General features: G+C 33.5%; 1 protein-coding gene across 7 annotated transcripts in view; it reads right to left on the reverse strand.

Moving 5' to 3' along the window:
- Nucleotides 1-24,161, reverse strand: part of LOC145277684 (uncharacterized) — a 377,033-nt gene that overhangs the window by 106,381 nt on the left and 246,491 nt on the right. For all 7 annotated transcript variants that reach the window (XM_080129364.1, XM_080129369.1, XM_080129366.1 and 4 more), the window contains 3 exons: nt 23,919-24,037; nt 13,643-13,712; nt 1,112-1,184 (listed from right to left, as the gene is read on the reverse strand). In XM_080129364.1, the coding sequence (XP_079985490.1) occupies nt 1,112-1,184; nt 13,643-13,712; nt 23,919-24,037 (262 nt within the window). The remainder of the gene's footprint in view (nt 1-1,111; nt 1,185-13,642; nt 13,713-23,918; nt 24,038-24,161) is intronic.

Here is a 24,161-nt window from a genome sequence, read left to right on the forward strand (position 1 = left end):
AAGTGCCATCTTATAAAGGGCTGCTTTGTTACAAAAGGAGGACACGAGTGTTGTGAAAAACGGCCATCTACCTTTCACCACCTATGTGCAATGTTCACGCTAGGAACTACCAGTGGCATCCTTCACCTGTTCCCATCATCACTACAGAATTTATTGTTATTTATAAAAAAACACATATTGATGTGCCAAACCTTAGGCTTAAACAAGTGAAAATGGTTTACTAACCAACCAGTACTTTGATTTGTTTAAAGTGGTCATTGCTTGTGCTGAACAAAGCACACTCTCTCCATTGAATTAACATGGTTTGTACAGGTGCACATTGTGCCACACGTAAGATGATAAAAGCAATGGGAGGATTTTCTTGAAAGGGTGTTCCATCTCCTAGAACAGTTGTGAGCCAACACTAAATGGCTTGATCCTGAGAAGCTTTCTGTGCAGCTAACCACAATACCAGCTATTTCTTGGCCCTTGATCCTGACTGTTAGTTCAGTCTGGTGGACACTGGGTTTAGGGAGCTCTGGGTATAATTTCTTCACATCTTTGAAACTACTAGTTTCCTGGAAGTTTAAACATTTTCATTTTCAACACACTCGAAAACCTATAATAGTGGTAATTTCAAAGGATTTTTTTTAGTGTGTGTGTGTTTTTGTGTTCCAGCACATAAAAATGAGTAAATAAACTGCTGGATGAAACAATTTCAAGTGTTTAGAACAAGTAGTTTAAATTACCATACGATGAGTGTTTTATATTATAATTATGTTTTGGGGGTTTATTTTTTTTGGGGGGGGGATACTAAAAATTTAACTGTTGGCGAGGATTTTAAACACCAACTATAATTTTTTATTTATTTATTTTTTTTTTTTTTTTAACTTTCCCATTTGAGACTTTTTTTTTTTTAAACTTCACCAATTGAGACAGTTTCTATGAATATTAGCATGAACACTGGAGAAGCCTAATTTCGTTTTTAATATAATTTTTGACGAATGTTGTAGAGATGTGTATAACACTGGATAGGAGAGGAAACAAATTTTAAACTGAAAAATAAAAAAAATTAATTTTATGCAATGAGTTAGCAATCTATAGTTAAAGTTGTTTATACTTAATTGCTTACCTGTGTAAATGTAACTGTAACAATTGCATGACTTCGACTACTATGCTCATGCATGTGGGTAGATGAAGTTGTCCTGAAAATACAAGCAATTCATTTTAAACCATAAAATAAAAAATACAAAATTTTTAAAAAGTGACTTATAGGGTCATCCATTAAGTTCAATTTAGATTTGAAAAAAAAGAAAAGAAAAGAAGTTTGCAAAGCCAGTTGAATTTTTACAAAAAGACAAGTTTTATACTTAATTTTATTACCCTTGACTTAATAAACAAAGAGTTATAGAAGTGAGAGTAATAGACACCATATAAATTAAAATCGTGCTTCTTCATTTACTGACCTGCAATTTCCACAAAGTTGGCTCAGTTTACTCAGCAGCTGACGGAAATAACTGGAAAAGATCAGCTGAGCGTTCCTGAATTTTCAATAAACGCACTGTATGTTTTTAGCTAATACGAATCTACTTTTTTTATAAATTTGAAGACATAAAAAGTTAATTTGAATTGCACAGGTTAAGGTTAAAGATTAGGGTTAGATACAGGTTTATAATTTTATTTATTGTATTTCCATATTTTTCTTATTATAATTCTCTCATAGCGGTTTGAAGTTTTGCAATCGGCTGATTCTGGTTATTCCCTTTCAATGGTCGAGTACACCAGAGAAACTTTGAGGAAACCACAGAAATGCAGAAGTACCATTAAAAGTAGTGTGTTCAATGACATAGTGAGAATGAGATAGTAATAGAAACTCAAATGGTAGATCACAAGGGAAGTTTATTGCAAAGTACAACTAATTAGATGAATTAAATTTTTTTTTTAAATATAACTCAATCCCAAAACCAAGAAATATTTTAGCATGTATTTTATGTGATTAAAATATGAGAAAAAACATTAAGGAAATAAACATTGATTAACTCGACTTTAGTAAAATAGATATTTTAGTTGACCGTTATAGACAAAGCATCTATTTCTATAACGCTGGCTTTATCTCCTATAAAATAAAATCACTGCAGAAATTCCTCTCTGGAACAAGTTTGAAATAACAGATACCACATATAAATTCAATACATCTAGCCTAATAGCCACTATCTTATGTAGCTTTCGAACACCAGTCATGACAATAAAATGCTACATCGCATCTGACAAGCAACACCATCACAATATCTTCAGAGAAAAGAGTTCCTAGTTTTCTCTCTAAATATTTAGTCCTAACACTGCTACCAGTTGTCACCGGGACTAAGTGTACATTTTCCACAGATAGTGATTACACTGATCGTAACTGGCCCGTAAATACATAGACATAACATCTTTCCAATTTCCAATTCATAAATAAGGGCTCCCTCGCCAAATTCTGTCCATTCTTATTGACCGAGCTCTGACAATTCCCATCTTCCAGAATTCTATTCTTTCCTTTATAAACGAACGATTAATAAAATTAAAAATATGGCATTACTAAGAGACGTTATTTGGCCCAGCGATGTGGTGATACAAAAGACACAACTTTAGTTAGTAAAATAATTGCAAAAAAATAAATGTAAATAAACAATACAAAATGCAACTTCTCTGGAGAAAAAATAAATATATATAGATATTCAGTAAATTCATACATGCCTTTTTTTTTTTTTTTTTTTTTTTTTTTAATTTTCTTCCTCTGAAGATTGTAACGCTGGCTATGGGGCAGCCAAACCAGCTGCCAACATTCCCCTGTTTTTATTAAAACCAACCGAGAGTTCTTTTTAGTATCCTTGTTGTTCCCTTAAGTGCAATTATCTGGATCTCTTTCGCACTTGGTTCACCAGGAATATTAGTTAGGTAGGACTTCAGATTCTTTTTTATAAGCCCTGTAGCACCTATAATGACTGGTATGATTGATATCTAAGATTCCAGTTTCATTTCATATTATACATGAGACATTGATATTTGGTCTGTTTCTCTTTCAGCTTTGTTTAGACCTCCATCATTAGGGACACTCACTTCAACCAAGGTGGCCACTTTCTCTGACTTATTCCATATAACTATGTCAGGTTTCACGGCAGCATTTTCAAGGTAGGTGGCTGTAGAGATTATGTGGTTGTAATGTATTGTATATAAATCATTTCGAACTGTTCTTTCAGGTTGATGCTCCCAAGACTTGCTGCTACACTGGATGTTTAATTTTTTACAGATGGTTCAGTGAGGTACTTACATACTCCATGTCTCACTGTGTAGTAGCCGTCCCCAAAAGAACCTTGCAACTTGATACCAGATGACTCGCACTTTTCATTTCTGTGTGGTAACCTGCATCTGTTATCATTACTGAGACGTGCCATCTTCTTGAATAGATTGGTCATCAATCCCTGGTCTTGAGCAGCCATTATAACCCTTTCCTGATCGTGGTGGAAGGTTCCCAGTCTTGAGCCAGTCCAAGGAACCTTCTTTGTTTATGTATTCCTGGGAGAGTTCCCCAAAAAATACTTTGTACTCTATTCTTGGTCCCACTCATCAAGGTTCCTACTTTGGAAGGTCTTGGTATATTTCTGCTGGCTCTTTCTTGCTATTTCTGTGGCAGGCTTGTTTGGTGTTTCAGACTCATCTGTGATACAGCCCTGGCCAAAATGCTTGGCCAGCTGGGTGACTGATGTTGTTCTGCTGGTTCTTGTCTCTTGATATTCATATACTATTGAGAGGGTGTGGTTCTGGGAGCTTCTCAGATACTGGCCTGTGCTCACTATAGTTGCTGTATGTTAGTGGTTGATCTTTGAGAACCCCAGTCCTCCTTCACTCCTGGGCAAATACAGTCTTGGTAGACACTGATTTCTTTATACTATTGTATGAAGCGTTAGTAGCTTCCGTATCTTTACATCAAGCCTGTTGATGTATTTTTGTAGTCAGTCAATGATGCCAAAACTGTATGTTATTACTGTCATGGCAAGTTGGTTGATGGCAGTTATTTTATTTTTTATTCAATTTTCACCCCAAAAAAGGCACACTGCCATTTTTATTTGTAAGCTGTGATTTACAGATACACAGCGTGATTTTTTTTTTTTTTTTTTTTAAATTTTTCTTCTTTGAAGATTGTAATGCTGGGTATGGGGCAGCCAAACCAGCTGCCAACATTGCCATGCTTTTTATTGAAACCAACCGAGAGCTCTTTTTAGTATCCTCGTTGTTCCCTTAAGTGCAATTGTCTGGATCTCTATTGCATTTGGTTCACCAGGAATATTAGTTAGGTAGGATTTCAGATTCTTCTTCATAAGCCCTGTGATGTGTGCATGTGTTCGCTTAAGCATGTGTTTAAAAACAAAAACACAACTTGTTAAATACTTTGCAAAAAAAAAAAAAATACTAAATATAAATAAATAATACAAAGCACAACTTCTCTTGAGAAAATTATATATATATATATATATATATATATATATATATATATATATATATATATATATATATATAAAATCAGTAAATTTAGTAAAGTAGTTTTTTTTTTTCATTTATTGTCTTTCTATTCCCCCCCCCCCCCGTTGGTTTCCAAGTAAAATTATACGGGGTGTTCATTGTGCAGGTCGGCCAATAAAAAAAAAAAAAGAAAAAAGAGTGCTCCTTTGTTATTGTAACGAAATCAGACAGCCAAAAAGTTGATTTTTATTTAAAAACACAATTATAACTAAAAAAATTTTGTCGATTTCAACAATCCAAAATGTTATCAAACTAATTGTCATGTCACGATTAGTTATGTTTTCCATGATTCAACAAAACAAATGATTTTAACTGTTTGTTTTGTCGGGTGATATTTGCCGTAAAGACATGGGAAATAGCATAAATTTCTAATTCCTTCGAAAACCATTTCCTTTAATTATAAATATATACTTTAATGTTTTGCATGCATTTTGGATATTTTCATTATGGTGACATGGCAATTCAGTAAATACTACTGCTTTCACCTTAATATCAATATTAGTACAGTACCGAACAAACAAAATCATATTTGAAAGCAACATCCACAGGTATTGAGAACAAACATAGGAATTATACATTTTGCCTTTTTTGTTTTTTTGTTTGTTTCAGCCACAGCAATGCGTGCCTGGGTACAGCTAGTGTTTATATATTTAGATATTTGTAAATATAAGATTCAATCCTAAACTAATTATGCGATCATTATGATCTTTGGAATACAGCTTTCAAGTCACAGTTCAATCTAAATAAAAAAATTACAGAAAAATCTTTATGATGATAATGTACATACCCATTATGAAACGAAAAAGTCATATTTCAAAAATCGTGTAAATTGATCAAGTAGTTGTTTTTTTTGTTTTTTATAAAAAAAATCATTTTTAACAGATTTCAAGCGATTAGTGAGACATCGTTAGCATTACAAGACTAATTTTGCAAGTTTGAATTATTGTGGACTTATCTGTCCTTATTTTTTTTTTCAAGATGGCGACACAAGACAGTTCCTTTTTGTTTAATTATAGAGTTTGAATTTCTTAGTTAAAAATAAAACTACTGAATCAATTTAGATGATTTTTGGAATATGACATTTTCATTCCATGATGAATACATGCATCATAAAAATTTCTGTATTTTCTGTATTTTTTTATTCAGGTTAAACTGTGGACACAATTTAGTTTTATGCAAAAATACTAAAAAAGGAGTTGAAATCCTTTGGGGAAAGTTCAGATATTTTCTTTTTTTTTTTTTTGTTCCTTCTATGAAAAAGTATCAGTGGATATTAGATAAATTTGTCCCCTGGAATCATACAATACCAAGCCTCAGATATAAGTATACATGTACTGTATTAATCTGGAGGCCTCAAATATCCCTCCAATTTCAAAGTATTTTAAAGGCTTTTCAAAAGATGAAAAAATATGAACACAACCTCATATTATAAAATTCTAATTTTACAATTTGTATTAGATTTTATCCAGTCATAAGGCACCAGCTGAGCAGGATTCATTAAATTTAAATTCCTTATTTGAACCCCTTAAGCTTAAGCCTTAAATTTTACACATTTTCTAGAATCAAAGTTAGAATAAGGATCCTAGGCATAAGGTTTAGTAACATTGTATCATGATTTTAGTCTTTGTACAGGGATACAAAACTGTTGCAAAACTTTTTTTTTTTTTTTCTACTAAGGGTTCACTGCTCAACAAGACCTAAAGGTCACTTGTGAATGATGGTTAATGAGTAACAGGTGGTTGATAAGAACACCATGGTGATCGGTAACAGTGGAAATCTGGTAGAATTTGATTATTTAAGAGGACATGTTAATAAGGGATTTTACTCATCCTAGGACGGGTATTCTTTTAGTAAACATCTGAAGACAACTATTATAATAGATATTTGAATAAACAAATGCTGTCTATACATATATATATGTGTGTGTTTGTGTGAGTGTGTTCGCTCATACATACATTCATAGTTAATGGATATACAATCTGTGGCCTGAATCATCAAAAATGACATGATTCAAACCAAAGATTGTAGATACATTATACACAATAGTAAAAATACATGCTCCTCCTTTCAGACACATGATTTATGTTTATTTAAGCTGAAAAGATACAGTAAACTTATTTTGAAATATTGGAAATGTGTTTAGAAAAAAAAAATTGTTAAATTCTATGATAAATAAAAGTTATTAATTAAAAGTTTTGTGTTTTTCAATGTTTTTTTTTTGTTTTTTTTTTAGAAGACTACAAAACCTGTTGCTCAAAATGTTGACTTCTGTCATTCATTTTCTTAGATTTTAATTAAAAAAAAAAAAAAAAAAAAAAAAAACAAGAAAAGAAAAACATGCACACACTGAAAAAAAAAAATTACCAGAAATGCACAAAATGGCAACAATTAGCAAAATTGGGCTCCATGTTTCATACATTTATTGAATAAAATTTAATTATTTTATTACTAACAAGAGCCGTGTTTCAGCATGGCCTGGGAGAATTGACAAAACCAAGAATCACAACCGCCACAATAAAATTGACCAAAAAACATTTTTGCACTCAAAATGCTAAGCATTTATCCATAAAATATATTTTACAAATTGTAAATTGAACTGTGTCATGGTAGAATGAAAGCAATCATCAAAGAAGAAAATAATGAAAATGAATACTTAAGTAACGAGATGCCGTTTTGCAAAACAATATGCAAATTTATTAATCTTCTAACAGATTGCATAGACATGACAGAGTATATTACAAGTTTTTCTTCATATTGTGGAAATAAAAATGCCATTTTAATCTTACTGTCAGTACAACAAACGGACCAATCTCACCTACATAAAGAATATTTTCATTTTTTGTTTTCATGTCTCATGCTGAAGTCAGATGTTTTGTGAATGATCTCCAGCTTGTATCACATGACATTTTGTTTAATCTGCACACTAGGATTGCAATAGAGGCACTTGCGCTGGTAGCAGCAGCCACATAACACATATGCAAATGACCAAGCCAGTGCACAATGTGATAACACAGCGGAAAAAGCGAAGGGAAAGGAAACAGAAAAAAAACTGCACCACATGGCAAGTACTGGAGGAGAAATTGCGTGTTGGGGAAGATTAACGTTTGGCCTATGGTGCCGAGAGACTTAACTACATGGAAGACGACAAAGTACAAGACTTTTAAAACGAGAGGCAATGCATTATTTTGGAAGAACGATGAATAGTTTCAACTGAAAAAGCCGGGTCAAATTTCTTCATTTCCCTTTTATTCCTTTGCTACTGGTCTCTACATGCAACATGTGGACCCGTGTTAATATATAACTACAACATTACAGGATCAGGTCATCATCCCCTCCATGTCTTAAGCAGGTAATGTGACTATAATTGTAAAGATGTTAGGCAATGCAATTTCTCATGGAAGCCTTTACAATTTTTGGTATCTAATGCACTCCAGCCAGGATCATGTTTTGACATGTCAAATGTTTGCCCGATTTATTCGAAACGAGTGATAAACAATAAAATTAAATCTCATAATGGCATACATAAGTATGCTGCACTTCAATTTCTTGTTCTCTGTCAGTGGAGGAGAAATCCTTCACGACTGAGACAATTTTTATTTTTGTTCCTTTTCTCCACATTAAAAAACGACCTTGGTATCTAACTCTGTCCCGTGGGGAGGCATTGTAAATAGGAACAATTTTTTGATGCCTTGTAAATTAAATCTCAAAATTGAACTAATGAAAATGACAATGTAACAAGATACTCCTGGAATAGATATCTCTAAAAGACCTGTTCATGAACCTCTAGAATTTTCGTTATTTAATTTTTGGATTATTATCTATAATATAAATCTCACCTGTCTGTTGAGATGTATGTATGCCTAAAAATTCAACAGAGGCGACGGATTTTCAGGAGATTTATCATTTTAAAGCTCGATCCTTCGGACAACAAATATTGAAAAATTGGCTAAAAACATTAATTCCTTCACCCTCAATTGGGTACTTTCTACAAGGAGGGGGTCACTTTTTTTGCCGATATTTTCGAAAGTCATCCACTCTTTTCGATTGACTAGCCTTAATTTAAACCTTCACCACTTCCTGTTTAGCAATAGATGCAAAGGCAAAGACATCACATTTTTTTTTCACATTCTTTTCCTCCTTCCCGGTATAGGTTCGAGCTTGCATGCCTAATACCACTTTCGTTTTTTTTTTTTTGCTCAACACACACCTAACATTTATAATCCTTTCCATGGTTTTACAAATGCAGCTTGTTAAGGCTATTGGTCTGAAATTCGATGAATCTGAAGCGTTACTTGATTGGGATTGGATGCTTGAGTTTTTAGATTTGAGGATTGGTATTATTATTTCCATGTCTCAGGTACGTTTCCACTGGATCATACAATGTTGCAAATTTCAAGTATTTCATTGAGGTTTCTGGAAGTTTTTTGAGGATTTCGTATGAAATTTTATCCGGCCCTGTAGCTGTGCCATAGGATTTAGCTAGAGATTCTTTTAGTTCAGACAAGGTAAGAGGTCTGTCATATTTTCCAGTATTTTGTGATTTAAATTGGATTTTCTTTTCTTCTCTTTCTCTAATCTTTTTGAATTTCTGTTTGTCGCATGAGATTTTTTATAAATTATTTGCCAGGTTATTGGAAATGTCTTTTTGATCTGTGAATATTTTGTTGTCTTTAGAAATGTGAGATATTGGTGTACTACTATGCTTTCCTTCTATTTTCCTCATCATATTCCAAACCGTTTTTGCCTTGGTATTCACATTAATTTTGGATATATAATTTCTCCATGTTCTTTTGGATTCCTTTATGATTCGTCTGGCTTTTGTTCTGTTTTTGAAGAAATCCAGGTTTTCGTTTGTTGGGTTCTTTTTGAATTTTCTTAAGCCAGTTCGTCGAGCTCTGATAGCTTTTCTGCATTCTTTTGTCAACCAAGGTTTGTTGTGAATGTTGGTTTTGGTTGCTTTCAGTATGGTATTATTTGCTATGTTTGTGAGAGTTTTAATGAAGTAGTTCAAATGGTCATCTTCATCTTTCTTTTCAGTTCTTAATTGATTTTTGCACTATTCCTGGAAGTCTTCCCAATCTGCTTTATGTAGGTTCCATTTGGGTGCTTTTTGTTCAGTACTAGTACTTAGACTTTCTTGAATGATTGGGAAATGGTCACTCCCACAGGTGCCATCGTGTACTCTCCAATCATAGTTCATATATATGGATGGGTCACATAGGGTAAGGTCGATGGCGGTGTAAGTACCTGTTGCCGGGTACATATAGGTATAGTTTTGATTATTAAGGAAGCATAGATTATTTTTGTTCATTATGTTTTCTATTATTTTCCTTTTTTATTTGTCTCTTTACTTCCCCATATTACATTGTGACTTGAGGTCTCCCAGCAGAATAAATGGTTTAGGAAGTTGTTTTATTAATCGAGTTAATTCAGTTTCATTGATTGTATCGCTTGGGGGAAGTAGATTGAGCAAAGTGTTATGGTTCTATGTTGAGTCACTGAAAATGCAATTGCTTGCAAGTTTGTGTTTATATTTATTTGTCTTTGGGGGGGCTTCATTCTTCACGAGTATTGATGTGCCTCCAGAAGCTCTGTCCGTATCTTTGTTTATGTAGTTGTAAGATGTGTAGTGTTTTATGTTGATAGTATTATTTTCTTTCAGGAAGGTCTCTTATAGGCAGACAATTCCTGGGCTTATGTTTGTTATTAATAATAGTTCATTTAGGTTTGCTTTTGTCCCTCTGATGTTCTATTGTAGTATTTTGTGGGTCATTTGGAGTTGCGTTCTACTTCCATTGTCTCCAATCCTTCAAATTTATTTTCAGTTGGAGTCCTTGTTCGGCATTTTGATCAGGATCTCTCTTTTCCTGTTTTTTTTTTTTGTTTTTGTTTTTTGTTTGGAGGGATTTTTGATTCTTTTCTGATTTGTGATGTGTTTGATGGTTGTTCAGTTGTTTTTGTAGAGATGGTTTGTGATCTTATTTTTTTTTTGGTTTAGTAGTGTCTTTGCACTATTCATTTTCCTCATTTCTTCTAATAGTTCTTTCATTTCCTTTATTAATTTGCTTAAGACATCGAATTTGTTGTCAGTTGTATCTGTTTGATGTATGTGACCATTTTGATTGTTGATTGGAGTAGTTTTTTTGGTTGCATCTGCGTATGTTTTAGTTTCAATCATTTTCCTGGCCTCTGGATAGGATATATTCTTTATGTTTTAGTTTGGTCACTTCTTTTGCTTTTTTTTCCATATTTCACAGTATCTAGAGCCAGCGCCATGGTTTCCAAGGTAGTTGGCACATTTGAAATCTTTTCTGCAGTCAATGTGTGGACCACTTTCCCTACATCTTCCACACACTGGTGACCGTGTGCACCGATCTTGATCGTGTCCAAACTTCTGGCACTTGAAGCATTGGAGTGGGTTTGGAATATAAATTTCTACATTTATTTTCATATATCCAACTTTCACTTATTTGGGTATGGTGTGGGAATCAAAAGTTAGTATGTATGTGTTGGTATCGATTTTCTTTGTCTTTCTTGATTTGGACTCTACGAACATCTAACACATTCTGTTCCTGTAGGTTTGTCTTGATTTCCTCCAAAGGATAAAGTGAGAGTTCACGACTTTTCACAACTCCTTTGCAGGTATTTAGGGTTGGATGAAGGTAGCATTTGATTTTAATATTTTCAAATATTTTTAGTTTTAGTATTTTCTTGGTTTGTTCTTCCTTATAAGTTTCAATTAATAGGCTGTCATTAAATTGTTTTTTGATAGATTTGGGTTTAAGTTTTTAAACTTTTTTCAATTCTAAATGGGGACAACTGGCTCAAAGGAGTTTCCTCCATTGATTCCATGATAATAAATGTTGGGGAATTTCTCGTTTTTCTTGGCTCTTCTTCAGAGCTGCTGATGTCAGAGACATCAGAGTGTGTTCTTTTTTGGTAGTTGGGTGTTTTTTTGTGGGAAATAAGCCATATTATGATTTTATTTTTTTCATCATCTTTGCTCAGAGCACTATATGGGAAGTGCCTGGAGGGAAACCCATTCACCCAGCCACAACAGGGATACAAAGATGATATACTCGATTTACGTGATACCTTTCATGAGCACCTGTTTTCCTTTGATATTACTATGGGGTACGTAGTAATTAAAAGGGTTTGCAGCCATGTCATAGATATTTCACTTCGTTGATTGACCCTCAGTCACCACTTTTCACCATATATTAGGAAATACTTGTTATTTGTGGGGAAGGGATAGGCATATTGTGTTAATGATAGGTTTATGGAGGTGGGCAATATATGGTGGGGCTTGACGTGACCAGCCTGACCAGCCGATTGGTCGGATTGGGCTCTTCCACCCGCCCGTTTAGCCTAGTAAGGGCCAAAGTTGTGTGTTGGGAAGTGGGAGTACTAAAACCTGACCTCCGAGTCTCTCAACCACCAGGATCAGTCCTAAAGGTATTACAGGTCGCTACCTATGGCCAACAGGTAGCCCCATTGAGGGACTTCTACTCTCTGTAGGGGGTAGTTGGCATATTCTGATGCCTTGCCAACAGAGTTAAGTGGAATCTGATCAGATTTTGAAGAACAATTTTTTAATAGAATATATTTGGGTTTTTTTTTTTTGGTTTCTATTTAACCCATAGTTGGGACCCTAACAGGTACTACTACTCCAGGTCAGAGTGGACCTGGGAGCAATGGCAATTAAAGGGTGGCTCCACACTCCCCAAAGCCCACAAACTGGGGCCTCGCCATCGGATATAGTTTAAGGTCATATCCAGGACTGGGAAATAGGGAAGGAAAAAGAAAGGAGGGAGGGAAGGAGAAGGGGCTGTTGTTTTTGTAGAACATAATTAAGTTTTACAAAAGAGAATAGAAAACGAAAATAGAAATCGATGTAGGTGCATTTCGTCTCAAAAAGCCAATAAACAGCTTGATCTAGTAGCACCAGAAAAATATATTGTAGTTCTTAAGAAAAAAAATTTCAAAATATCGTCATGTTTATAATTTTTTTTTGTCTTGAAAGTTACAAATAACATTTCTAATATGAGGTCAAATAAAAAAGAAACTATCGACAGTAGTTTTCTAAAAAAAAAAAAATAAATAAATAAATAAATAAAAAATAATAAATAAATAAAAAGATTTCTTCACAATTAACATTTCTGCAAAATGGTAACTGGCTTTAACAAACCAAAATGAATTTTTTTCTTTATTAGAAATCTACAAAAATAAAAATACCAATAAAAATTTAAAGCTTTTTGGAATACATTGTTCAAGATATTCAAGTTTATTTTTGTTCTATGAAAGGAAAATCTTTTTAATTTTTTTTTTAAATTTCTTTTGTTTCTTTACATTCTTATATATTTCATTTATTTTATGCACTCAACCGATAATTGCCCCTAGTGACCTCAGATGGAATCCAAGGAAAATTTCATTGGTACCTTTAGATACCTTAAAAAGTTTAATCCTTATTGAAACTTATTTGAATGTTCTGTTAACATAAGACAAACATTGAAATCCATACAGATTTATAAGAGAGAAAAAGAGAGTTAGGTTTGGTTGTTTGTTGTACAGCATATCAACCCTTTTCGGGTTATTTAATGCTGAATCCAGTGATTTTGGAAATAGTATTCATGTTGCAGCCAGTTATTTTGTAGAAGGTTTTTATTCTTCAAGCTCTTTGTATTTTCAATAGCTAGTTTGTAGCATTTGATCTATAGTGAATTTTATTGTTTTTGTTCCCTATCCTGCAGAACATGAATGAGTTTTACAATGGGAGGGAAAAGAGTTATTAATGTTTGGTACATTTTAAGTTAGGAAACCAGTCAGGAAGTGGGGAAGATAGAAAGAGAAAGGGGAAATGGGAAGGGGGAAAAGGTGGGTTGTTGTATTTGCTTTTGGTTTTACAGAACATAATAAAGTTTTGCAAAAAAAAGTAGAAAAAAAAAGAAAGCGTTAGTGTTAGGTGCATTTCATCTCAAGAAAGAGAGTTATATCATTTATGTGTGAGTTTATGGATATATATTACAAGCATTGATTTTTTTTGTATTGTTTTTTAAATTAATTATTTACTGAAGACATTAATGGTAAGAAATATATGACTTACCTATTTTCGTTTGCCTTCTCAATCAAAGCTTGAATTTCATTATTGTCTTTGATTAAATGTCGAGATAAATCTGAAAGGAAGATTAAGAAGCAAAAAAAATATTAGTCACAGACAATATGGAGTTCCACGGATTTAAACACAAAATTTGATGAGAAAACAACAACTGTCACAGCAGAGGTGAGAAAAGCCACTGCCGGCAACATGATCTGTATCACAATTCCAAAGTATGGTATATTCATTGCAGCATAAAACTCTTTCAATTGCATATTTGTATTTTTTAATCATAAAGACATATCAATGTTTTTATATTGCCCAGCCGAAAAGGAAAATGATATGAAGGAAGTTGAGGACATTTCACATGCAATCTTAATAAAATTCCATAGTTTGGATCATAAATTATAATTTTATGACATCGTTCATAAAAAAAAAAAATCTACTGGTGTAAAGTATTGACTGGCTTTGTGTCAGACAAGACAGATTCAAATGATGAATGTTCTAGAGTAATTCAGGTACTTGTACAGTTCAATCAAAACATTAAAAAATGAAAATATCGAAAAAAAGTTATATTGTACATATCCGTTATGGAATGAAGTTCTCCAAAAAAAAAAAATCACTTAATTTGATCAAGTAGTTTTTTTTTTGGTTTTCTTACAGCGAAAAAATAATTTGTTATAATACCGATCAAAAGGTAGCTATGTTTCGAGTTTTAGGAAGAAAAGCGAGTATTTAAGATGGGGAGGGGGGTCGCCGCTTTAGACTGAGTTATCTCCCCATGGCATGTTCTAAAGATCCAAACATGGCTGTCTCCAGCACGCTGTCATAAAAACGTGTTTTTCCACTGTAAAAAAAGAAAAAAAAAAAAAAAACCTACTAGATCAAATTAAGTGAGTTTTTGTTTTTTTTCGGAGACCTTCAATCCAAAACGGATATATACAATATAACTTTTTTTTCGATATTTTCTTTTTTTTATGTCTTGATTAAACTGTACATGTACCATAATTTGAGGTGCGAACAGCTACTCTAAGAATAATGAGATAAAATATTCAATATCAATTCAGATGACTTTGAATATTTTGAATCAACATATCACGAGATGAAAAGAAACTGGAATGTTCGGAAGATCTCCATTTCAGTAATTATAGGAGCAACCAGACTCATGAAAAAGAATTTCAAAAACTACCTGGCAAATATATATTCAGTGGACCAAGTGCAAGAGAGAAACAATTGCACTTAAAGGGGTTGTTAGAAGATATCTCCCTTACAATGTATGAGATAGCGGGTGAATATCTGGCAGCCAAGAGAATGCCCCCCCCCCCCATTCCCAGCTAAAACAAAAATCACTAGGTAAGAGTAGGTCTCCTTCATTAAAATAAGAAATGCAAATAGCTGACACCTGGAAATGGAAAGAGAATTCAACCTGCTACAAAAGTGAAAAAGTATACAAAAAAATTGTTTTGGAGATGAGGATTGATCATTTGTATTCGGATTTAATCTGGAGTTTTATGTTTTGGCCAATGCAACCTACAAACTTCTCCAGTGCCATAACAGATAAGTTACTAAGTAAAATTCAATTCTAAGTGACACTTTTTTTAGAGGTTGAAGGTTCGATTCTCAGTGTGGGTGATATTAAGAATGCAATTGCAAATTACTTAAGACTTCTACCTGGTCATGGCTGACTGAGAGTGAGAGTATACTATCGCCTTGAATTAAATGGAAGAATTCCATTTGAAATTCAGTACAGATTCCCAAGTTCGACAAAATACACCTGAAGAAGGTTGGAGGTTACATCAGTCAAAACGTTGTGAGAATAAGAATGAAGATAAGAACAGCAGTTTGAAAAATACAAAAGAAAGTTAACTCCTAAGCATACATAAACAGCTCATGAATAAAGACATATCTCTTATAAAAAATAGAGCCGTTTTTTTCCCTTGTACGTTTTACATTAATAGTTTCAATAACAAACGGTAGACACAAATCTGTTTCATTAGTCAGATATGAGAAATATTGGTTCATATTATCCAAAACAATTTTTATTTCAATCAGTTTCATCAATTTCTGAATTAAATCATGATCAGCAATTATACTGCAGAAATTTTAAAAACTCAGACTTTTAGAACAATAAATCTGTGCTTTGGACCTAAAGGACCCTCTCAATCGACTAAAATGTAACGCATTCTACACAATCATTGCCATAAGGAGATATATGTATAGATTTTCAGTATCTATTTCAATAGTGTTCAATAAGCAAGGTAGGTAGTAAGGTATGAAAATATATTTTCGACAATTAAATTAGAGCAACAGGGATCAAATGTGGATGTCTCTGTGTAGCTAAATTGCTATAAATATATTTTAATACTTTACTATCTATTTCTCTCTCTCTATATATATATATATATATATATTATTATTAATAGTTAGACATTCAAAATGTAAGTTCAATAGATGTTAATTTCTTAAACTCCAAAACATCTATAAATAAACATTTACATGGGAATGTATTATAAAAACCAGAGTGGTGGGACAACACTATCGTCAAACAAAGAGTAAGGCACTTCCTTCCCTCTGCTAGTCTGTGGGAAAACCCTTGAGCAAGGTCAAAAACCCACTTCATGTCACACCTTCGGGGAAAACTCAAAAGTTGCAAGCCCATGAATTATTATGTGCGTGTGGCACAGGTGTAGATATCATCTACAACAAAGACGGCTTACTGCTAGGATAAAACTGATACTAAGGTGTCTCTCGATGGACACTGTGCAGGTTGCGTGCATTCATCAAAAGTTTTAAAAGATGTACTTTCAATTTTGAGAACATATCAAATTCCTGATCAGAGAAACTTGAGGTCATGGAAAACGGGTGACAGATGTAATACAAAAGCAATCAGGAATAATTCTGTTTATGGTTTCTTATCTCGTCGTGCTGAGCAGAAGATTCATTTAGGTATAATGATCAGCACAATTAGAAACTGGCAAAGAATGCTATCATAATACATCACTTTTGAGAAACAACATAAATGAGGTTCTGAATAATGAGGAATAATTCATGAATGCCTCGAGGGAGAGAGATTGATGGAGAGTTATGGCTGTCAATGCCTATACTAGGCAGAACACCACTTGAATGAATGAATTGTAGAAAACAATTTAAATAAAAGCCAACATCCCTTAAATTTCATCTGTAAAATCAAAAAAAAAAAATTATAACAAGCAAGAGTAACCCATTAATACATGGTTACTCATCCATTGAATTAATAAAATTAACTATTTCCACAATCCAGACATATGTGGTACAAACAAACTTCAGTCTATGTCTGACTTACCCATCAAGTTTATTGAGTGAGTGAGTGAGTGTATTTGTTTAACGGCATTTCAACCTCTAAGAGTCATTTAATGCCAAAAAAGTTTTGTTGATATAATAGATTTTCAGTTTCTTGTAAAAATATTTTAAGTTTCTTAAAAAAGTTTCTTTTGAAGCAAGATATTTTAGGTTTTCTGAAAAATTGTTTTAGTTGTAAGAGATTTGTTTTTCTAAACTGAATTTTACTTGTTTACTTTATAGGAGTTTGAATACATTTGTTTCTTTTAAATAGTTTATGATTTGTTGGGGCTCCACTTCTTGGAACACTTTTCTAATGTTTGTTGTTTTAAAATATTTCTTCTGAGTGTGTTTGTGTTTTCTACATTCTGTCAGTAGATGTTTAATTGTTAGTTGTTGGTTGCAGAGTGTGCAATTTGGTGTTTCCTCCACTTTGATTAGGTAGGAATGAGTTAATTTTGTATGTCCGATTCTTATTCGGTTTAGTACAATTTCTTCTCTTCTTCCTTTAAAAATTTTTTGTTTTTCGTTTTTAATTATTGGTTGATGTTCATGCAATTTGTTTGCAGTGCATTTGTTCCATTTCTCTTTCCACATGTTTTCTATATATTCGTTGATTTTTCTTTTTAGGTCTGTGTGTGGTATTTTAATTTTTTCCATTTGGTGGTTTGTGGCTTCTTTAGCCAGTTTGTCTGCTTTTTCATTTCCTGGAATGCCGACATGACTTGGTATCCAGGCTATTATAATTTTTTTATTGTTTTTTTCGGTTATTTCATTGTATTCTTGTATAATTTCTGTGATAAAAGGGTGTTTAGATTTTACTTCAAGGGCCATGATACAGGATAGCAAGTCTGTATATATTACGGCTTTTTGTTCGTTGATGTCTTTGATGTGTTTGAGAGCTATTTTGATGGGCTGTATATATTGAAGCCTCGTTGGGCAGTCTTATTTGATATTGATTTTGTCCATCTGTGCATGCTGCGCTTGTTCCGTTTATAGTTTTAGACCCATCGGTGTATATTTCTATGTATTCTGCATATTTTTCTCTTAGTTCTCCAAAGTTGCTTCTGTTTGTTATATTATTTGTAATGTTTTTCTTGTAAGTAATAAGTATTATTTCGGTTTCTGGTTTGTGTAATGTCCATGGGGGTCTGTTGTTTGTTTTCCGAGTAATTATATTGTCGGGGTTTTCATTGATTTGATGTATTATTTCTTTAATTCTGTGTCCAAAGGAGGGTATACTTTTTGGTTTCCTTGAATAAGAGTTTGTACATTGTAAGTTGAAGGTAGTTTTGTATGTTGGGTTTTCGGGGTTGGTTTGTAGTTTTGTTGCGTATTGTAACGCTAGTTTTTTCCATCTTAAGTGCAGGGGTAGTTCTTGGGCTTCTACGTGAAGGCTTTCCATTGGAGAAGTTCGGTAGGCTCCCAGGCTAAGTCTTAAACTTTGATTCTGTATTGTTAGTAGTTTGTTTTTGTAGGATTTGTAAGTAGAGCTGTATATGGCACAACCATAATCCAGTTTGGATCTGATATGTGAGCGATATATTTTGAGCATTGTAGCTTGATCTGCTCCCCAATCTAGTTTTGATACTATTTTTAAGATATTTATTGCTTTTAAGCATTTTTGTTTTAATTTGTTAATGTGCTCCTTGAAGTTTAGTTTGTTGTCTAAAATGATCCCTAGAAATTTGGTGTGTTGTACTACTGGTATTAGTTGCCCATCTAGCTTGAGCTGTGGGTCAAGGTGGTATTTTCGTTTCCTACAAAAGTGGATACATGTGGTTTTGCTTTTGGACATTTTAAATCCATTTTGGTTAACCCAAAGGTCTATTTTGTTAAGGCAATGTTGCATTTGTCTTTCAATAGTTGGCATATTTGGTGATGAGCAAGTTATTGAAAAGTCATCAACAAATAGTGTTTTTTCGAATCCCATGTTAACATTTTCGATTATACCGTTGATTTTAATTAGAAAAAGGGTGGCAGATAGTACGCTACCCTGTGGTACCCCTGTTTCTTGTGTGTGTTGGTCTGATGTTGTATTTCCTAAGCATACTTTAAATGTTCTGTGGGATAGGAATTCTTGGATAAATTTTGCTAGGTTTCCTCTGATTCCCATATTATGAATATCTTTCAAGATTCCATATCTCCACGTGGTGTCATACGCCTTTTCTATATCAAAAAAGATTGAGACCACGTGGTGGTTTCTTATTAGACCGTTACGATTATATGTTTCTAGCCGAATAAGTTGGTCATTAGTACCTTGATTTTGTCTAAATCCGCTTTGGTATGTAGAAATGAGGTTATATTTTTCTAAATGCCACATTAGTCTTGTATTGACCATCCTTTCTGTTGTTTTGCATATACAGCTTGTTAAGGCGATAGGACGATAATTGGTAGGGTTGGAGTGATCTTTTCCTGCTTTAGGAATTGGGATGATATTGGAGTCGAGCCAGTGTTTTGGAAAATTGTTAGTCCACCATATTTTGTTAATTATCTGTAAGAGAATGTTGAGAGATGTGTCTAGCATGTGTTTTAGAAATTGATAGTGGATGTCGTCTGGACCGGTAGCTGTATCTTTACTTTTATGAATTGCATTTTTTAGTTCTGTTATAGTGAAAGAGGTGTTATAGTATTCTTTGTTATTGGATGTGAAATTGAGTTTTTCTTTTTCTGCGTTGTTTTTGTATTTTTGGAATTTGGGGGAGTAGTGGTTGGATGATGAGTTTTGGCTGAATTCATTTGCGATTATGTTTGCTATTTCTTTTTTGTCTATAGTTTGTCTACCATTTGGTGTACTTATATTATTTATTGGTGTTCCAAGTTTTTTTCCAGTTATTTTTCTTATTATTTCCCACGTTTTTTTTTTGATGGCGTGTTGTTGTTCAATTTGGAAATATAGTTTTGCCAGGTTTCTTTTTTGCTTTTTTTTATAATATAGCGTGCTTTTGCTCGTGCTTGTAGGTATTTTTGAAGGTTGGGTTTTGTAGGATGTTGTTTGAAGTGTTTTAGCATTTTTTTCCTGTTGGTTATTGCTTGCTTACATTCTATTGTGAACCATGGCGTTGATTTTGGGTGTGGTTTGGTGGAAGATTTTGGGATTGTCTTGATTGCTATTTTGTTTAGTGTATTGGTGAAAGCTAACATAGGATCTGGTTTGTTAACTATTTCTTGATTAATTAGATTTGTGCAAAGTTTGCTAAATTCAGTCCAGTTAGCTTTATTAATTTGCCATTTTGGTTTTGGTTCTTCTGTTGTAGGTTCTTGGGTTTTGAGAAAAATTGAGAAGTGATCACTGCCGCACTGGTCGTTATGTACCTCCCATTGGAAGTCCATAAATATTGTGGGGGAGCATAGTGTTAGGTCGATAGCTGATGTCGTTCCTGTGCCTGAGTGAAGGTATGTGTGTGTTTTGTCGTTAAATATAGTTACTTCAGGTGATTCCAGTAATGATTCAATGGTTTTCCCATTTTGATTAATATTCTCACTTCCCCACATTTTGTTATGGGCGTTGAAGTCCCCCATTAATATAAAAGGTATGGGGAGTTGTGTTATAAGATCTTCAATTTCGGTTTTGTTTAGTTTATGTTTAGGTGGAATGTATATTGAACAAATAGTTATTGGTCGGTGAAGTGTAACTTTAATTGCTATTGTTTGAAGGTTTGTTTGGAGTTGTAATTTTATATGTGGTATCTGTTTTTTTATTATAATTGAAGTGCCACCTGTGGGTCGATTATCTGCTTGTGATCTGTTTGTTTGATTGTAGATGTGGTATCCTTTGAAGTTGATGGTGTCCGTTTCTTTTAGAAGAGTTTCCTGTAGGCCGATTATACTGGGGTCATATTGTGCTATTATATGTTTGATTTCTTCGTAGTTTGGTTTTATGCCTCTGCAGTTCCACTGTATGATGTTTTTATTCATTTCCATAAGTAGGTTCGTTTATTTTTTTTTTTTTCCTTTTTTTTCTGTTTGGTTTTTGTTTAGGTTTTTATATCTATTATTCTATTGATTTGTTGTGTTTTGAGTGGTTTTTGTTTTGTGTTTACTTGAACTGCTTGGTTCCTCAGTCTCCATTTTCTCTTCCTGGTCAGTTCTGTTTTTGGAGCTAGTTTTTTTCTGTGGCTCTCGATTTCAATCAATTCAAATTTGTTTTCATTTTCGATTAATATTGTCTCTGTTTTTTGTTTGCTTTGGTTTTTGGAAAGAGGATTTGTGTTTTCCCGTTCTGTTTCCATCTTTCCAGATATTGTGTTTTTATCTTCTGCTTTTGTCCTTGAACGTGATTTGGATCTTTCACGGTTTATTTGTGGTTTTTGCTGTTCGGGTTCTTTTTTGCTCTTTGGGACTTGTTTTAGATCATTTGGCTGAGTTTTCAAAGATACTGGTATTTGTTTCTTGTTTTCGTTTTGGTTAGTTTTTAAAGTTTCAATTAGATTTTTGAGTTCGGAGATTAGTTTAAGTAGGTCTTGGTTTTGGGTTTGGTTTGGAGTTTTTGTAATGTCTGCGTAAGTGTTTATTTTTTCTCGAGAGCTTGCTATTTTCCTTGCTTCAGGAAAGGGCACGTTTTGTTTGTATTTTATTTCGGCTATTTCTTTTTCTTTTGTGTAGATTTTGCATATTTTAGAGTATGCTGGGTGTTTTTCTTGGCAATTTGGGCATTTTGTTTCGTTTGGGCATTCACTTTCAGTATGGTTAGGTTCTTTTAAGCCACATTTTCCACATACTTTCTGTCCTTTGCATGCTTCTCTGCTATGTCCATATTTATGACACTTATAACATCTCAGAGGGGCTGGTATATATTGTTCTACTTTTTCTATTGTGTATCCGATTTTTATTTCTTTGGGAATTTTTGGTGTATTGAAAGTTAGTATGTAGGTTTTTGTAGGTATGGTTTGACCATTCCTTTTTATGTTTATTCGGACGTGATCGATTACTCCCTGTTTCCTTAGGGCATTTTCTATTTCTTCTGCTGTAGCCAAGATTAATTCATGGCTTTTTATAACACCTTTTGATGTGTTTAGTCTTTCATGAGCATAACTTTTGCATTTATAGATATGGAATTTTTCCATCTCTAAGATGTTTTTTGCATCTTTATAGTTGTCGACTGTGACAAGTAGATTGCCATTTTTAATTTTTTTTGCTGTTTTTGGGTTGCTGTTTTGAGACAATTTTTTCAATTAAGAATGGAGATAGATCGCTGATCTTTTTTCCTTCTAAGGTTTCGATTACTATGAATCTTGGATATTTTTCTTTATCAATTATTTCATAGTTATATTCTTGTTCACTGTCTGAGCTGGTTACGTCAGAGTGGGTTCTTTTCGATTTTGTAGTATTTTTTGGATTTCTGGGTTTTTTGTTTGGGTTTATTATATCCATAGAAGTTTGTTTAGATTTTCATCTCTCTTGCTCCCCACCCTCCTCGGAGCCCGAAATTGGGAGATGTTAGGGGGGAAACCCATTCGCCCTTTCATCCCAGGGATACAAAAGAGATATACTCAATTGATTGAGTTTGTTCCATCATTTCCTGTTTCCTCCTTTAGTTTCTTCTTTCCCAGTTTGATAGAAACGTTAGTTAGGGAGCAGTTGTGTGGTTTTTGTCTCATCAATTGATTGGCCCTTGCCATCGCCTTCTGACACTTAACTGGTTTGTCTATGTTTGTAGTAATGAAATGTATTATCTTTGGATTAAGTTTTTTTTTTATTTTATTTTATTTTTTTTTTAGATGTTATAATTGACGTTTTCAGTGTAAGTGTTAGGGCTTGACATGACTAGCCGATTGGTTGGATCGGGCCTCTCCAACCGCCCGTCTAGCCTAGTACAAGGCCAAAGTAGAGTGTTGCTACAGATACCTTTATTTTCCCTAGGCATCGGTTGCTCAGCCACCAGGATCCTTTTCCTAGGCATCACGGGTTGCCACCCATGGCCAACAGGTAGCCCCGTTGAAGGACTTTTACCCTCTGCAGGGGGGCAGTCGGCGTATTCTAATGCCCTGCCGACAGGGTCAACCGGGAAGTAGGGAAGGAAAAAAGGAGGGGGGAAGGGGAGGGGGCTGTTGTTTTTATTTTGTTTTTGTAGAACATAATTAAGTTTTACAAAAGAGAATAGAAAACAAAAACAGAAATCGATGTAGGTGCATTTCGTCTCAGGAAGCCAATAGGCAGCCTGATCTGGTAGCACCAGCCCATCAAGTTTAAGTCAGGAATATCCAACAGTCTGTTTCTTCACAGTTCAATGATATTCTCCAATAGGGTTGGATCAAATACAATTGTATTTGTATTTCAATTGTATTTAAATACAATTTTAATGTAATTGTATTTTAACATCACAAGAAAAAGTAATTTGTATTTGTATTATGGCATCCAGGAAAATAGTATTTTGTATTTGTATTTATATTTGAGAGAGAGAGAGGGAGAGAGAGAGAGAGAGAGAGAGAGAGAGAGAGAAACTTTCAGAGCTCTAATGATAATAAAATGCAATGCGGATATGATATAGAATGTAATGTAGATGTCAAATTTGGAAGGAAATATTTCTTTTCTTTTTCTTCTTTTTTTTTTGCATATTTTCAGATTTCTTTATTACTTTGAAAAAAAAAAAAAAAGGTACTTATATTTGTTTTTGTTTAAATCAGTTATTGTATTTTTATTTGTATTTTGAGATTGAGGAATAAAAGTATTTGTATTTTTAGACTTAGGAATAAAAGTATTTGTATTTCTGGTAACCTAAACGAAAGTATTTGTATTTCAATTGTTAAAAGTCAGTATTTGATCCAACCCTATTCTCCAAATGTGCAGCAGTGGACAAGTTCAGATTTTGTCAGAAATATTTTCTGACTTACATAACTTTCTTTATAGGTTTGCTTTCCTAGCATGTATAATGCAATGAATTTTGGAAAAAAAAAATTTATGAGCTCATCTCATTTGATAAGTATCTGAATTAACTCTAATAAATGACAAAGGTCATGAGGCTTACCTTGCACATAAGGACCTTCTTTCGGATGTTCCCGGACCTTTAGTGTATATTTCTCGGACGGCTTGAGAAGGGGACTCTGCAGCAAATCTCTGACTCTTTCATTGTAAATTTCTAGATAACTGAAAGAAAAAGACAATATTTACAACTGATTTTCATTGCATAAATTTGAAACTGAGGCGACTTATTTTCTACGATACAGACTGGCTATGTCCGTCAATCAGTAAAGTGGTTAATTTCATCTAA

This window comes from Euprymna scolopes, chromosome 6, assembly GCF_053919585.1.
Source record: "Euprymna scolopes isolate OS-2025 chromosome 6, ASM5391958v1, whole genome shotgun sequence".
NCBI lineage: Eukaryota > Metazoa > Mollusca > Cephalopoda > Sepiida > Sepiolidae > Euprymna > Euprymna scolopes.